Below are 15535 nucleotides of genomic sequence, written 5' to 3'. Positions count from 1 at the left end.
CATGGGGTGCCTGTGTGCCTGGCTCCCACTTCCCGAAATCCCGGATGAGGGGAAAGCCACTGATGCTCTCACAGCCTCTTGTTTCCCAGCATGTTTGAGGGTTTGGGTTTAAGCACTGAGGTGGTGCTACTCTTGGACTTGCTACTTGCCCAGGAAGTGGCTTCCTCATTTGCATAGTTAGTCTGTGTGTGAGTCTGTCCATGCCACGCTCTGGTTGGGCTTTAATAGATGGCCAGTTCTCAAAGAAATCTTACCAAGTGAAAAGTTAGGCCTATCTTAAACTAGGTGATTGAAAGCCTTTTCCTTGCAACACCCTGTAAAACTCTCAGGGCAACCAAGAGGCAAGGCCAGTTTGGTAAACACTGAAATGGGGAAGTCTTAGCCTGAGTAGTGATTTCACACTTCTCTTTACATCTTTCCCACAGTTGATGGATTAAGGAGTGTGTATATCTGCAAGGAGCTCTGAATTAAGCATAGGTTTCATCTATCTAATCAGATTTATTTACCACTTTTCTAAAAGCACAAAGCGGTGTAAAACAAAGATAAAACATTAAAATAAACTATAAAAATTGAAACCATAAAAGAGCAGATTAGAATGTTAGCAGCATAAAGGTTAAGAAAGGGTCCCTAAGAAGTGTCCCCCTCTCCAAAGGTATTTTAGTTTTTTTTTTTTTTTTCTTTGTCATTTGGAAATATGAGGGTAGGAAAAAAGTAAGAGGCTCAAGCTGTTCTTGGAGAGGATCTGAACTTGGATGAACTTCCTTCAGCAGTAGGGGAAGGCTTCTTGCATCAGCCGCATGCAAGACTGTACTCCTGTACTTTAGTGCTAATTCACTGGGAACAACTGTTTCCTCTGTTTATGAGATTTCTTTAAAAGACTCTTATATCCCTTCCTGGTGTTCAAGGCAACTCATGTGATAAAAAATAATAAAAACAATGAAAAGCAGTTATACCTTAGAGCCCAGTCCTATCCAACTTTTCAGCACCAATGCAGCCTCAATGCAGTCCTGAGGTAAGGGAACAAATGTTCTCCTACCTTGAGAAGGCCTCCCTGACTCTCCCCCCCCCCCACAGGATGCAGTGCACACTCCATTGGCACAGCTGCATCAGTGCTGGGAAGTTGGATAGGATTGGACCCTCAGCTATCTGATTTCCAACTCTAGACTATCAAAGTTCCCACCTGATCCACTAAAAATATATGGAAAAGTTCTGCCTGTTTGTCAGCTATCCTGATTGTGCCTTATCTCAGCAGAGGATAAGTGATAACTAGTCCTTGTTGATGTGTATGGATGTAAGTACCCCTTGAGCAAGTGAGGGAAGTCTGAGCAACTGTATCCTCCTCTCTCTAGCACCCACATGTATCAGATAGGGGTTGTATAGTTCAAATGGATGTTGCATTCTACGCATATCGTCTAACCTTATTTTGACCCTGCAGTCCAAATACAGTTTGCTACAGTGAGGCCTCTGGAATGCTTAGCTGGCCTTAAATCCTGCTGAGGCGGTTGATTTTCTGTTTCTGCCTTTAGTACACTCCTGTGTTCCCCTGTAAAACTCTACCAGGCTGCTGGAATTGTTTCACATGTATAAGAAAAAGGTAGATACATGCCTCAAAACCTGTACTTGCTAGCAGCAACAAGCTATGTAACACATACCCATTCCCCTATTTGGGCAGCATCTTGAAAGGGTCCAATGATACCAGTGATATTTGTTCAGGGGCTAATTCACTTGCTTGTTCTTTAATACGCTATGTTTTGTCACCTGCAAATGTGCCCTTGTGCTGCCTACATAGGACAAACAGGTTAGGCCTTTTGCAAAAGGATAAAGGGACATGTAACCAACATCAGAAATGTCAACATTCAGAAACCAGTAGGGCAACACTTTAATCATCCAGCTACAGACCACTTTGCCGATTCTTCAGCAGAAAGACTTCAAAGGAGTGTGAAGCAGAATTGATAATGAGGCTTGATACCTTTACTTCAGGTCTGAATCGAGGCCCTTTTTTGTCACTTTGCAGTTAATAGCTTGGAAATTTTTATCGTTAGTTACAGTACTGCTAGTGTTGACTAGTTGCCATGCTTATCTTTTATACTTTTAAGTTTGTCACAAGACTACATTTCCTGCACTACTTCTTGTGTTTAACTTTTTAATTTTTCCACTCTACGTACGTACGTGTGTGTGTGTGTGTGTGTGTGTGTGTGTGTGTGTGTGTATTCTTGCCAACTGAGTTCTATGCCATACACCTGAAGTGCATTGTAGTCCAGGAAAGTTTCTACTATGGCAAAGTGAGTCATCTTTACAGTGCTGCAAGATTCAGTTGTTTTGCTGCTTCAGATGAATGTGACTGCTCCTCTTAAAAGCATATATTGGATAACTTAGTCTTAAGAAGAAAAAGAAAAACCTCTCAAAGCTCGCTAGCACCTCACTATCTTGGGTTTCTTATCTCATGTCACATCCTGCTTACATGTGTGTTTCTGCCTTTCTATAGCAACATGTCTCTCTCAAGCAGTACCGGTGACTCAGCCAGGTAAACCGGTTTAGGGAAACAAATGAGCTAACTTGAAACTCAGCCCAGCCATTGAACTTATTTGATCAATTTTGGTGTAAGTTGGCTGCGGTTAAGAAGGAGGTGGAGAAAGAGAGTGGGGGCGTGCATGTGTGCTTGCACACTTGTGGCACACATTTTTATGTATACAAAAATTGTTGTATACTTTTCCCCACAAAGTTGCTATTTCTTTGAGGCACATGTAGCTTGAAGATTGTCAGACTCAGGGTTAGTTCATATAGCTACTCTTGGTTCCCCTCCCCAACACAAGACTGTTCTTTGCATATTGTCAATAAGTTATCTGAGTTGCTTGTTATGAACACATTTTGCACATCACTGTTTAATTTGTGCTAAAGAAGTTTGGGCTTTTGACAAATGGTTCTCATGATCCATTTTGCCCCATGCACAGTGTAATCCTGACTGGGAGGATAAAGCGCTTGGCACACATGCAGTTATGTAAATCTGTGGTTTATAAGTTAGCAAAGTGGGGAAAAAGAGGTTTTGATTAGGGAGAGGCCTGCAGAAACTTTCATAGAGCTGCTTACCAAAATGGGAAATCTTCCCTATGGGTTCTTTGCACCAGCCAAAGAGGAGAGAGCTGGCAGGGAATCATGAGAATAGAGGATATTTCTGATTTGTTGTTTCTTTTTTCTGAAATAGATAGCTTGATTGCTTGCTTTAGCTAATTCACTATATTTAAATTTTTAAGCACTTTTGCCATGGGGCCCCTTCTTTATTCCTGTTATCTGCTTATGGTATGATGTCATCTGATGTAAATATGTACAGAAACTCATATATGTGGAAATGCAACCTGATGGTTAGAGGATCCTGCTGTAGTTCAGATAGCCCAGCTACATGATCTTTAAGTCCACTTGAGCTCTATGACTTTTTATACGTGCTGGTGCTTTAGATACACTACATCAGCATTTCTGAAACTGTGGTTCGGGACATGATTTCTGACAAGGTCCCACAGAGTCTCCAATGAAAACACAGATGATGTAAAGATCAGATAACTGCCCCAAGCCCTGAAGCCTACTGAAAAATTGGATAGTTGCTAACTATCCTATAAAGAGCAGAGCTCTTGTAGTTTGCAAGATAGTTGCTAATTGCCCTGCTAACAGCTGAGCTCTTGCTATTTGCAAGGAGCTCCTGCCATTTGCCAGCTTGTGCATATAAAGGGAGATAAAAGTTTGAGCATCTTTTTTTTGCTGGTGTGTTTTTTCCAAGTTCATCAATGACAAGTAGTGGGGGCAGGTACAGGCTGCATCACATTACTAAATCCCTCAAGCCCTAAGGCTATTCATTAAGGCTGCCTCATTATAAGAAAGGGATTGGTTTTTTTGCAAGTACAATATTACTTGCAAATAAAAATATTTCTTTCTAGTTCACTTTTTTAAAAGTATCGTAAAGCTAGGTGGGTCCTTACAGTGTCATTTTAAAAAGTGGGTCCTAATGCTAAAAAGGGTAAGAACCACTGCACTGCTTCATGATGTTACCACATTACATATGCTGGACTGCATAGCATATCAAGAACAGGAGGAAGAACAGAAACAGACAGAGGAATAGTCATTTGCTTAAGTGTATATAGTAGGGCAATGGCAGAAATGAAATAACAGGCCAGGTATTTTATTCTGTAGTTTTGTTGGTTAATTCTATCATGTCCCAATCTTATCCACACACTACAGTGATGGTTGACAAATGCTACCAAAGCAGCTACTGTATCATAAACCTGTCCAGGCAAAGCCATGCTGGTGCAGCCCTTCCCAGTAACGCCTGCAGCATCCATAGAAAACCCTACACAGCCTGTTGTCCATGGAGCAGCACCCTGATGGCAGTGTGCCTTTGGTCTGATGTCCAAGGAGCCAATTACTATGTCCACCCAGTCCCAATACTAGTGGCCAGAGAAGCACCATCAGGTGAACCATGCAGGGCATGGGCACAGGGCCAATGAATAACCACCACTGGGGTGACACCCCCCCATTCCCTTGGAAATGAGCAATGCAGCAACAGTCACCACTGCTAACCTTGGGTGATGTCCTAAGAACACCATGTGCTCACTCTCTGCTGTGGTGCAAGCAGCAAAGGGGCAAAAGCAGAGAACTGCTGGGCGCCCTGCTCCCAGGATTCAGGTCACTTTATGCCACTCACACACACATCTAAGGAATACATTTTGAGCAGTGCAGAGCATAGGTAGAAAGATAACGCCCTTAGAAGAAGGCAGCCATGTGAAACAAACACACACCATGGCAAGGGTTTGAGTGCCTGTGCAGGTATGTGACAGCTCTAAAGAAACTTTTTGCCAGTGGAGGGACTGGAACAAATCACAAGGGGAACCTCAACAGCACTCAGGGAAAGCAGGTGGCTCACTGCACAAAGGCACAGGCTGGAAGCAAGGTGAGATGGCTTTGAGCCTAGCTTAGGGACGTACTCTTATTGTCAAGACACTCACCTTTTACAGAATTGACCAGAAACAATCATGGCAGGAGCAAAAGAAGAGGGGGAGGTAGGTTGAGCACTAGGATCAGCCACTCCACAAAGCTGCATACTGACCACCCACCAGGACACAAGCAAAGAGCACCCTGTCTGGCAGTTAATACTTTGCTTGTTTTTCGATGATGGATGATATTACCTAGCAGTTCGAAAGCTTGTAAAAATGTGAGTAGATAAATAGGTACCACTTCAGTGGGAAGGTAACGGTGTTCCGTGCACTTAGGTGTTTGGTCAAGCCGGCCACATAACCACGGAAACTGTCTATGAACAATGCCGGCTCTTCAGCTTAGAAACGGAGATGAGCACCACTCCTAGAGTTGGAAATGACTAGGCTTAACGTGGGGGGGGGGAACATTTACCTTTACCTTTATGATATTAACTGCCAGAAAAGGTACTCTTTGCTTGTGTCCTGGAGTGAGGATTCTGTGGATTTTGGGAGCAGGGAGGCTCTTCCACCTGCAGAATTCCACCCAAGGCTAGCTGCAGTAAGAAACAACTAGGATGGGTAGAAGCGATTCCTGCCTGCTAATGAAGAGACAACAGTTATGATCTAGTCCAGCTTCTCTCAACAAGTGGTACTTGTACAACTGGTAAGGGTGATGTCTGGTGGTACTCGTGGGGCCCCCAGACCTTACCGCCTGGCAGTGAGACCAGAATCTCAATGCGACAAGCACCAGTAGGAGGCTTGGCTCAGCCGGCAGACTCCAGCATGCAGTTTACGCACACTCGTAAAAGCCCTCCTATCCCCCTGAGCCTGTGTTTGTACCAGTGTTTGTTGCATTGTGTCTGGCCTTTCAATCTGGAAGTAATTGGTGATGACATCATCATGCGTTACTTCTGGTGGTACTTCCCATAGGTGGACCATGTGAAGTGGTACGTTGGGGAACAAATGTTGAGAAGCTCTGATCTAACCAAAGTTTTTATTGAACTATATTGGGGATAGAGCAGCATCTGAAAGAGAAACGCATGTGGGGCTGCCCAACATCTCCTTCCAGCAGGGCTGTTCTGCCATTGCAAGTAATCCACCAGGCATCTAAGTAACTGGTGCTAGTGAGGTCTGGCTGCACCATCAGTAATGGACCTGCACCTGCCTTGCTACGTGCCCTGGGGCAAAGGTCCATGATACTGCTTCCCCACTTACCCAGCGCCATGGAGCCTTGCGCAACATTAGGACTGACTGAGAAAGTATTCTGAGTACTTTCAGTACTGAGTGCTGAAGTAGAAAGTACTTCTGGGAACGCTCAAGGTATTTGCCTCCCTGCCTTGCCTCCAGGCCTACCCTGTACACCATTTTGTTCATTCTCTGCTGTGGAGCTTGCAAAGCCACAGGAACCTGAGTGGAACAAGTAGGTGAGCAACCCTGCTGAGTAGCAGCTGGATTCACACTGGTCACTACAAGTAGGCATGCTGTAGGCTTCCCTTGGGGTCCTCATAGTAACTTTGCCTGTTGGACCGCTGCCTGTGGGGCTCAAGGTGAAACAGAGAGAACAGCATATGTTTCGTCTTTTATCTGACTTGAGCTGTGTACTTGGTGTTTGTGAGGCCAGTGGTACCTTGTTGGGGCAAGTGCATTGTGGCTCATTGTGGGATAATAATAATAATAATAATAATAATAATAATAAATAAACTTTATTATTATAATCCCACAATGAGCCACAATGCACTTGCCCCAACAAGGTACCACTGGCCTCACAAACACCAAGTACACAGCTCAAGTCAGATAAAAGACGAAACATAAGCTGTTGCGATTGATGTGTTGTGATTGGCTGACAAATGCACTCTGTATCCCATGCTCTGCTCTAGGAAAATGGGCAGGGCAGCAAGTAGAAAGAACTGTGATTTTTGTGGTCGTTCCCCCTCCCCATTGTTCCTTTTGGGTTTAGTCCTTCTAATGCCAGCTATGTTGTTGGCATGGCATTTTTCTGGTGTTGGGGACATGTCTGTTGCCTGAAAGGGATATGGCATGCGTTGAATCCTCCTCATCCCTCCTATGTTACGCTCCAATCTCTTCTTCGTTTTGACCGCTGGTGAAATGGCACTTGTGTCTGACATATGCCAGCACAGTATTTTCTTCAGCAGAAGGACTTCTGCACCCATTTAGCCATCATTGCACCAGTATTCCTTGGGCATATGCTCACATATCTCGGCAGTAGGATTGGTCTGTTAATGAAGTCATCCAGCTGGATTGCTTTAATAGTTTAGTGGAGGCAAGCAAGGAACTGTTTAGATGTCAAAGAAAATTTACTACTGAAGAGTGAATGAATTAAGAAGCAGGCATGTACTGGAGTGAAACAATATTCAGTGTCAGCTGCTTCAAAGGCTTTCCAATAACAGGTGCAAAGAATCTTAACTTCTTTTCCCCTGTTTTTGCTCTGCAAAATTGTTTTTCAAAATGTATTCAGATCCCATTTGATCCCTCCCAAACAATATCAGGCTATGAATACAAGATGCTACATAAGAGAGCCACCCTGTCCTTAAGAAGAATCATATGTTGATTTGAGGGAGTATTTCCAAACCCTGATGTGCCCATTGCCTAGTATTGTGACTAGGGTTAGACACCTCTCTGCATTTAGCTCCTTGGCTTTTTGCAGTTCCATCACCTTTGCTTCTATGAACTTGTTCCAACATCAGTGACACTCCAATGACTTTAAAGGTCGTATCTGTGTTGTGTAGAAGAATTACCCTTTAACTTTGTGTGGTTTTCAACATTATAGATTATTGAAGTTGTTTGTAGGTGGCCCTTTCAACATCTATAACTATCTGATGGTAAAGCAGTTAACTCGCAAATCAATTCTTGTGTTTCCTGTGCAGCATTCAGCCAGTCTACGGAGCTCAACACCCTCCACTGGATCCCCGGCTCACCAAAAAGTAAGCACTCTGTCTCTTGGAAGTAGGGTCTTGGCATTCATTACCATAAGATGTCCCTTCTCTACCTTGAGAGGAAGACTCAGAGTTGAGACTCTGCTCAGAGTTAGTTTACTCTCTCATGGAATATGAGCTCTCAAGACCTTAAAGAAAAGAAAATTGAGGGCAGCACAAAAAAGGACAGAGAAGCAAAAAGAGCGGTAAACCTTAGGCAGCTGCCTGAAGGAGGACTTACTGATTCAGATATGAACACTTACCTGCCTCATGGGATGGCACTTGCAAGCTCTCTTGTGTGAACCAGAACTCATGATTTTTCAAACTGGCTACCTTGTTTCCCTTGGGGGAAATGACTGCTTTTTGAAATGCAGTGGGTGCTATGTTTGAACAGCTAAATTCTGCTTCCGACACCAGCTTGAGGTTTGCCTCTCTGTTTGCTTCCTTCACCAAAAGTAATTAGCCCTTAGGTGGATGGTATGAAATGAACTGGTGGCTTCACTATTAAGTCATTGCAAGAAGGCACAACCATTGCCTTATTTTGCTGTCGTGCCATGAGATGAATGGACCACAGAGTCCATCAACTTCCTTCTTGTGTCTCAAAGACTTTCTCTTAGGAAAAAGTAAGGTTTGAGTGGAGCAAAACTTACAAGCTAGTGTACGCCACCCTGCAACCACAAAATAGCAGTCAGACCCTCACAGATTATTCTGCTTCCTACAGCTTTGTAGAATTGCCTGATTTTCTTCCATTTCTGAAAAGAAACTGTCATTCTGGTTTCACAATTCAGGCCCATCAGTGAACAGGCTGTGCTCCTACCTGACAATCTACTATCTAAAAGGATGGAGCAGGGCCTCACTGGCTAATCGAAAGAGCCCCGTGGGGTAAGAGTGCAAAGGGAAAGGTACTCCCTGAGACATTGAAATTTGAAATTCTGAATCAATCTAGCTCTGCTCCCCTTGTCTCTGGAGGGGCTTCTGAGCTCACCAAAAACCGAGGACATATGTCCTCGGCCTCTGCCAAGCTCAGACTGAGCTTCAGAACTCCAAACATGTTATTTCCAGTTTAATGGTGGAAACCAGAAGTCATGTGTTTTGAGCTCGAAAGCTCAGTCTGCTCTTAGGACAGATGTCCTCGGCTTTTGGTAAGCTCAGAAGCCCCTCCAGAGGTGAGAGGAGTGGCGCTCCCTTCACTTCCGGAAGGGGGCAACCCCTAGACCACAGGGATAGGCATTCACCTGTATCTGCAGTTTCAGCTGTCGGGGGGGGGGGGCACGATTCTGGAACAGAAGCTCTATGGATAAGGTGGCACACCTGTATTCCTAAATCTATTGATGTCTAACATTCAGGGAGTCATAATAGGACTGACACCTATCTTCAGTTTAGCGCAGGGAGGATGTTAGTTTTACAACTTTTAGTTTACCTTGCAGTTTATCTTAATAAGCATAACTCTGAGAGTGCATTCTGGAAGCTGGAGTGTTAATTGTTATCGTGGACAATCTCTATAACATGCAACACTTGGCTAATGCGACATTCATTTTGCATTTTTTTGAGAAAAACTTTCCCTTGGACCTGCTGCTGGGTTCTTTTAATCCATGGATTTTTTTTAAAAAAGGGGGCAGGTGTAGGAAGAGAATGTTCAAGTCACTACTTTTGACTTTCGTTACTTTTGTTTCTTTCCACTATAGCTGTAGAGAAGGCAGGCTTTCAATTTCTGGGATTGCTTCTCTTAACTACCTTTATTATGCCCAGCTAAGAATCAGGATGGGCTAGCTTTGAAGTTTCATAGAATTCTTCCTCACACTAGATGTCAGTGATTCCCTCATTGTGTCATGGTTTCTTTTATGTTGACTTTTTTCAGCTGTTGGCTGGATAGGCTTGATAGGTTTGAATCAGTTCTTTCAAGACTCTTGCACTGGTCCTCCTGACTTACTGCCACTTGTCAATTAATTGAAATTGCTTTCTTGTATATCATTTGATAGTTTTATGGCCCATAAAGCGTAACTTAGGTACATGTACACTCCCATGTCTCTTTTGCTTTGAAGATTGTTACAGCATTAGTGTTCCTGTATTGTCTACCTCTTCATTTGAGTTGCCTCTTGCACATGCTGTTCCTGGCAGGGCTTTCAGGTATAGTCTTTGTAAGTGTACAATGCTCTTTTTTGTTTCCAGAGTTGTCCTTGCTCTGTACTACCTTATTGGAGCTCATGTGTTTTCTTTGTTGCTTGTTTGGACATGAGTTTTCCCTTAGCTTCTTTGATGAAGATTTTGACTTATTTAGTCAAGTATAAAGCAAACATGGCCAGTGGGATGGGTGGGGGAGAATAATTGGATCAAATTATTTCTGTCTTCTGTATGTATGTTGACCTGATTGCAAAATAGTGTGTTCTTGTGGTCACCCTCGGGTTGCATGTGTACATTTTTGCAGGGGTTTTGTGTGTGTGTGTGTGGGGGGGGGGGGTTGCTATCAAGAATTCCTTACATGCTTGCCTAAGGTGAAGTCAGTCCCTCTTTTTTGCTTTGCTTGCTGTGCTGTAAACAGATTGTCAACCTCTTCTTCAGCAAGGCACTTGGCAGGAGTGTTGGTCTCCTGTGTGTTAAGACTGTAAAAGCTTTGGTTTGGAGGGTGAACTTTGTACATAGTAGGAATTGCATAGAAAGATTTTGTATTCCTTATCCTTACCCTAGCCAGAGAAGGGACTGTACAGTGGGGTAGGAAAGAAAGAGAGGGAGGGCCTTGTTCCTCATTAGAAATGAAACAGATGGGGATAAAGTGTGCCCTGGGAGGGGGAAGACTGGAGGCTGGCTGCACTAACTACAGTAATACCAGTTATCTTGCCTTCTATAGCTTCATCAAGGAACGCTCCAAGGTCAATGCACTGCCCATGAAGAACAAGAAGGCCAGCAGTTTTCATGAGTTTGCCCGTGACACCAGTGATGCCTGGGACATTGGGGATGATGAAGATGAGGATTTCTCATCTTTCCAGACCTTGAACTCTAAGGTGGCCAAAGCCACAGCAGTACAGGTTCTAGAGAACCACAGCAGGCTGCGTGTGAAGCCTGAGCGGTCCCAGGCAGCTCTGGGTGAAGCCCCAACCAACTGCAAGGTCATCAAGTCCAGTAGTGAGGCTCAACTGTCCAGGACGCCTGGTAAGTGCCATGTTCTGTTTGAACACCTCCTAGCCTTATTCCAGCAAATGATCTTAGCCCAGCTGTGTGTGCTATGATTTGACATGTGTCACCTTTGATATTGTGTATAGAACTGAAGATCTTAGGAACCTCAACTTTTAGTTAAGAAGTGCAGGATTTTTGCCTCCTCAGGCTGCAGATTAGGATTGTATGTGCATGGTTGATTCTGCTGCAACTTGAAAGTCAGAGGGAGGTTGAAGAGGTATTTCTAGGGGGCAAGTTTAAGTGCCCCGTGTAACTCTTTATTTCTCTCTGGGTTTAGCAGGAGCAGAGTAAATTGTGCAAAATAAGCAGACATGCAGGTGGGTTTGATATGCATAGTTCTCATTATAGCCACTATTGAAAATTGAATGCTAGACTAGGTGGGCCTTGTCTAACATCTGGTAGGGCTCTAAGGGCGCAATCCCAACCCCTTATGTCAGTGCTTTCCAGCACTGACATAAGGGCAATGTAGCTCCGAGGTAAGGGAACAAACATTCCCTTACTTTGAGGAGGCCTCTGTGAGTGCCACCCAACTGCAGGATGCAGCACACGTCCCATTGGAGCTGCTATGCCAGTGCTGGAAAGCACTGACATAAGGGGTTAGAATTGCACCCTTATTCACTTTTTCTTGAAAAAGAAATTGTTACTCTGATGTACAATAATCCAGGACTTGATTGTCCAGCGCTTTCAATAGTCTAGTGTCGGAGTTGACCGGGAGTGCTCCTGGCTCATGAATGGGTCCTTGACCTTGCTCACCCCTGTTGCAGGTGCAGTCATGCCTCGCATCATCACTACAGAAGCTGCTCAGGGGCTACAGCTGCTCAGGGGCTACAGAAGCTGCTCAGGGCTAACCTGAGCTGCTTAGCAGTGATGTAAGTAGCAACGGCATCACTAAGACAGTAATGTAAGTAGTAACCCCATTACTAGATCTAGGCAAGGCAGTCCCTCCTGATAGTCTGGCTGATGATCCGTTACCACCGGTTTCCTGAAGGTGTCAGACTATTGGAGTTCTACTGTATTTAAACACATTTACAGAGTATACACAGACCTGACATGTTTTCATGGGTACTGATGTAGTGTCCCTGTCACTTAATCTCATTAATTGTGGATTAGCACCAGGGAGACTCCTGGTGTATTTGGGGCATGGGGCAGTGATTGGGCAAGGTTTCTGTGAACGAAGGTTTTTTGGTTCATTGAATGAATGCCTAAATAGGGTTCTTTGGGTCAAACCGTTAAATCTCTAGGAACTAACAGAGCATAGAACCTTGATCAGAGTTTACTGAGCAAGTATGCATTGTGTACTCTAAATAATATTTTTTGTGATGGTGCTGTTGGAGTGAGTAAAGCATGCACTGCTGACCCGCTTGGAGAAATAAGGTTCTCTGTTGCAGACTTGCCACCAGATGGCATTGGAGACCATGTCACATCTCCATTTCCTGTCTGGAAATGGACTGGTTACTTGGCATACAGGTATAAAGGACTTTGAGGAGCTTTGGATTGCCTGTTGCTTTGTGATTCTCAGCTTCCTTCTTTTTCCTATAAGCTGTTGGGTTTGCTGGCAGACTAAAGGCAGAAGGGAGGAATGAGAGCATGAAAATTGGATCACGTGGAAAGGATTGAACAGGAGGCAATAATTCAGAGAGCAGCAAGAGGCTGGCCATGTGCTTTGTTGAAGGGAAGGCCAGATGATCTCAGCCTTGTTCAGAAACTTGCAACATCAGTGGTTTGTGAGCCACTGGGCAGTGGCTGTTGCTGGCAGTTTGAAACATCTGCCTTCACCACCACTTTTGTTTGCCTGTCATAAGGGATCAGGATCCTTCTTGTCCGCTTCTTGCCTGTGAGTGGGTCCTGCAGTGTAGCATTAGTCATAGTGACTTCTTACACAAGGTTCCTTGTTCCTCTGTAGAATGCATAGCTGAAGCATAATAGTTCAGTGTCTTGCCAAGTCAGGAGATGGTGAGTTTACAACTGATATTGTCTGGTCTTGAAGTTTATTTGTATCTTTTAGGCAATGGCATGGCAGGTAAATGTTCATCAGCTGAAGTTTCTGCCATGATTTGTTGACAGGAGAAAACATTCCCAGATGGAGAACCTTTCCCTGCCATGTGCATGTTAGAGACACAAGAGTGCTCTTAGCATTGGCAACCCTGAATTTGTGGAGGTGTTGATAGATGCTAGAGGCTCCAATCAGTTCTCTTGGTTCAGTGCTTGCTGCTGCCAGTTCTGATCACAGCCTGATGAGCCTCTTTGACCCCTTCTAGAGGATGCCTGTATGCGCAATTCCCTCCACAAACAGCAATCCCTCCCGCTCCGACCCATCATTCCACTCGTTGCTCGCATCTCTGACCAAAATGCTTCAGGGGCTCCTCCCATGACGGTTCGTGAGAAAACTCGCCTGGAGAAGTTTCGGCAGCTTCTGTCCAGCCACAACACGGACCTAGGTGAGTCCAGGGTTGTGCAAGCACCATGTCCCTAGTGCCTTGCTCTTTCTGCCCGAGTTCAGACCTACTCCTCCACTGGCAACCATTAGCTGATCCTGGAAAGGTGTGATGACCAAGTTACACTTTGTGAATCACCTGGTGACTGTTGGTACTGTTTACCTAATAAAATGGTACAACTCTCTTATCTGTCTAAAGTCTTTCCTAGTTCTCAAGGCAACTTACAACATATATTAAAAGCATCCACTAATATAATTGATGCATACAAATAGAATTAAAAACTACATAATTACGACCACCGAAAAACCCCCATAGAAACAATTGCCATAGAAACAGGGAGTTCTGGAAGCTATCAAGTGGAGAGGACTGACTTTCTTCCTGAGTGTAGGAATGCAATCCAAGAGACTGTGTGTGAAGAATCTAACTGCTCTTCATTTGCAGATGAACTGAGGAAATGCAGCTGGCCTGGTGTCCCCAGAGAGGTTCGGCCTGTGACATGGCGGCTTCTATCAGTAAGCACTGCATCCATGGGCTGGGGGGAACTTGTAGGCACCCAGTAGCTAGAAAATGTATGCAAGAAGCCTAAGCGGACACTAGGGAAATGTGGCAGTTATCTGGCTGAATTCTGTAGGTTAGTGTTTCTCAAACTGGATCAAGACCCAGTAGGTGGGTTGCGAGCCAATTCTAGGTGGGACCCCATTCATTTCAATATTTTATTTTTAATATATTAGACTTGATGCTACCATGGTATGACTACATTTGGGGAAATGTTACAGATCTGTAGTTTTAACAGGCTACTATGGATATGCTTTTAATAATAATAGTAAATGGGACTTATTCCTGGGTAAGTGTGGGTAGGATTGCAGCCTAGGGATTGTTTAAAATTTTCTGGTTTGATGTCACTTTCAATCAAATTTCATTCTAAAAAGAAGGTTCTGGTGCTAAAAGTTTGAGAACCACTGCTATAGGGCTTTCTCAGCCTGGTTTACAGATGCAGTGTCTTTTAACTGAAGACGAGCATGCCACTCCCATAATGAGGGGGTGGAGAGCAAGCTTGTAGTTTTAAAGACAGTTGATATTCAGAAATAAGATTAAGCCATGTGCTAGTTCAGTCTGATGAACATAAGCATTTTGCTGGACTCTGGAAATCTACCTCTTCAGAATGTGAGGAAGGAGATGTGACAGTTTCATGTTGGAATGCCAGAAACACTTTCCCATATGACACTCTTGTACACTTATTAAAACTAGGGTTTTTGGATTCAGTATGGGGCTGTCCTAAATGCTTTTAAGAGTTGAGCACAAAAGAGACTTTTGGCAGGTGCATCTTCTTCCCTATTGATAGAATGAATCATTGGCTAAACTTTGACCTGCTGTGAAATTCTTTTGAGTCTCTAGCCCTTTCTCTTGTTTCACCTTGCAGCCTTAGGTAGAACGGTTATCTTGTGAACTACTCTGAGGTAAGGAGAACAGAGAGAGACTTTGAGCACTTCAGAGGGAAAGGGGGAAACTTGCCTTGATAAGTTTCTCATCTCTTATAGGGTTATCTCCCAGCCAACATGGAGCGGAGGAAATTGACCTTGCAGCGCAAGCGAGAGGAGTATTTTGGCTTCATTGAACAGTATTATGACTCTAGAAATGAGGAGCATCATCAAGACACCTACCGGCAGGTACCCAACTACCTGCTTTCTACTGTTTGCCTTTTCTGTCATGCAGAATCCTGGAACATGTTGTGATTTCCCTAATGTGGCCTACACAGTCCCCTAAAATAGTCCCCACATTTTTGCCTGTAGCTCTGTGTGTTGTGGCTGACCCACCCTGCACAACTCTGCAGTGTTGTCCTAGCACAGTGTGAGCAAAGTAGCTGTAGTACTAAACCTGACCAGCACCCCGGGGGGGGGGGGGAGTATTTTTCAAATAATTATATTTGATGTTGCCCTAAAACTGTTCTGCGCCAGCATTTTATTCTCATTCTAGCTGCCCTCATTCTAGCTGATATTATGGATATAATGGTGGAAAGACTAGCATATTCCTGCTGGCC

The 15535-nt window shown here is 44.2% G+C and overlaps 1 protein-coding gene across 1 annotated transcript in view; it reads left to right on the top strand.

Annotated features, from left to right (window-relative positions):
* TBC1D22B (TBC1 domain family member 22B) overlaps nucleotides 1-15535 on the top strand; it is a 48761-nt gene that overhangs the window by 739 nt on the left and 32487 nt on the right. Inside the window, exons 2-6 of the mRNA XM_066623928.1 lie at nucleotides 7844-7900; nucleotides 10737-11038; nucleotides 13321-13500; nucleotides 13939-14009; nucleotides 15036-15164. Coding sequence (XP_066480025.1) covers nucleotides 7844-7900; nucleotides 10737-11038; nucleotides 13321-13500; nucleotides 13939-14009; nucleotides 15036-15164 — 739 coding nt within the window. The remainder of the gene's footprint in view (nucleotides 1-7843; nucleotides 7901-10736; nucleotides 11039-13320; nucleotides 13501-13938; nucleotides 14010-15035; nucleotides 15165-15535) is intronic.

This window comes from Tiliqua scincoides, chromosome 4 (genome assembly GCF_035046505.1).
Source record: "Tiliqua scincoides isolate rTilSci1 chromosome 4, rTilSci1.hap2, whole genome shotgun sequence".
NCBI classification, from domain to species: Eukaryota; Metazoa; Chordata; class Lepidosauria; order Squamata; family Scincidae; genus Tiliqua; species Tiliqua scincoides.
The sequence above is the reverse complement of the archived record's forward strand: the minus strand, read 5'-3'. Positions and strand labels throughout refer to the sequence as shown.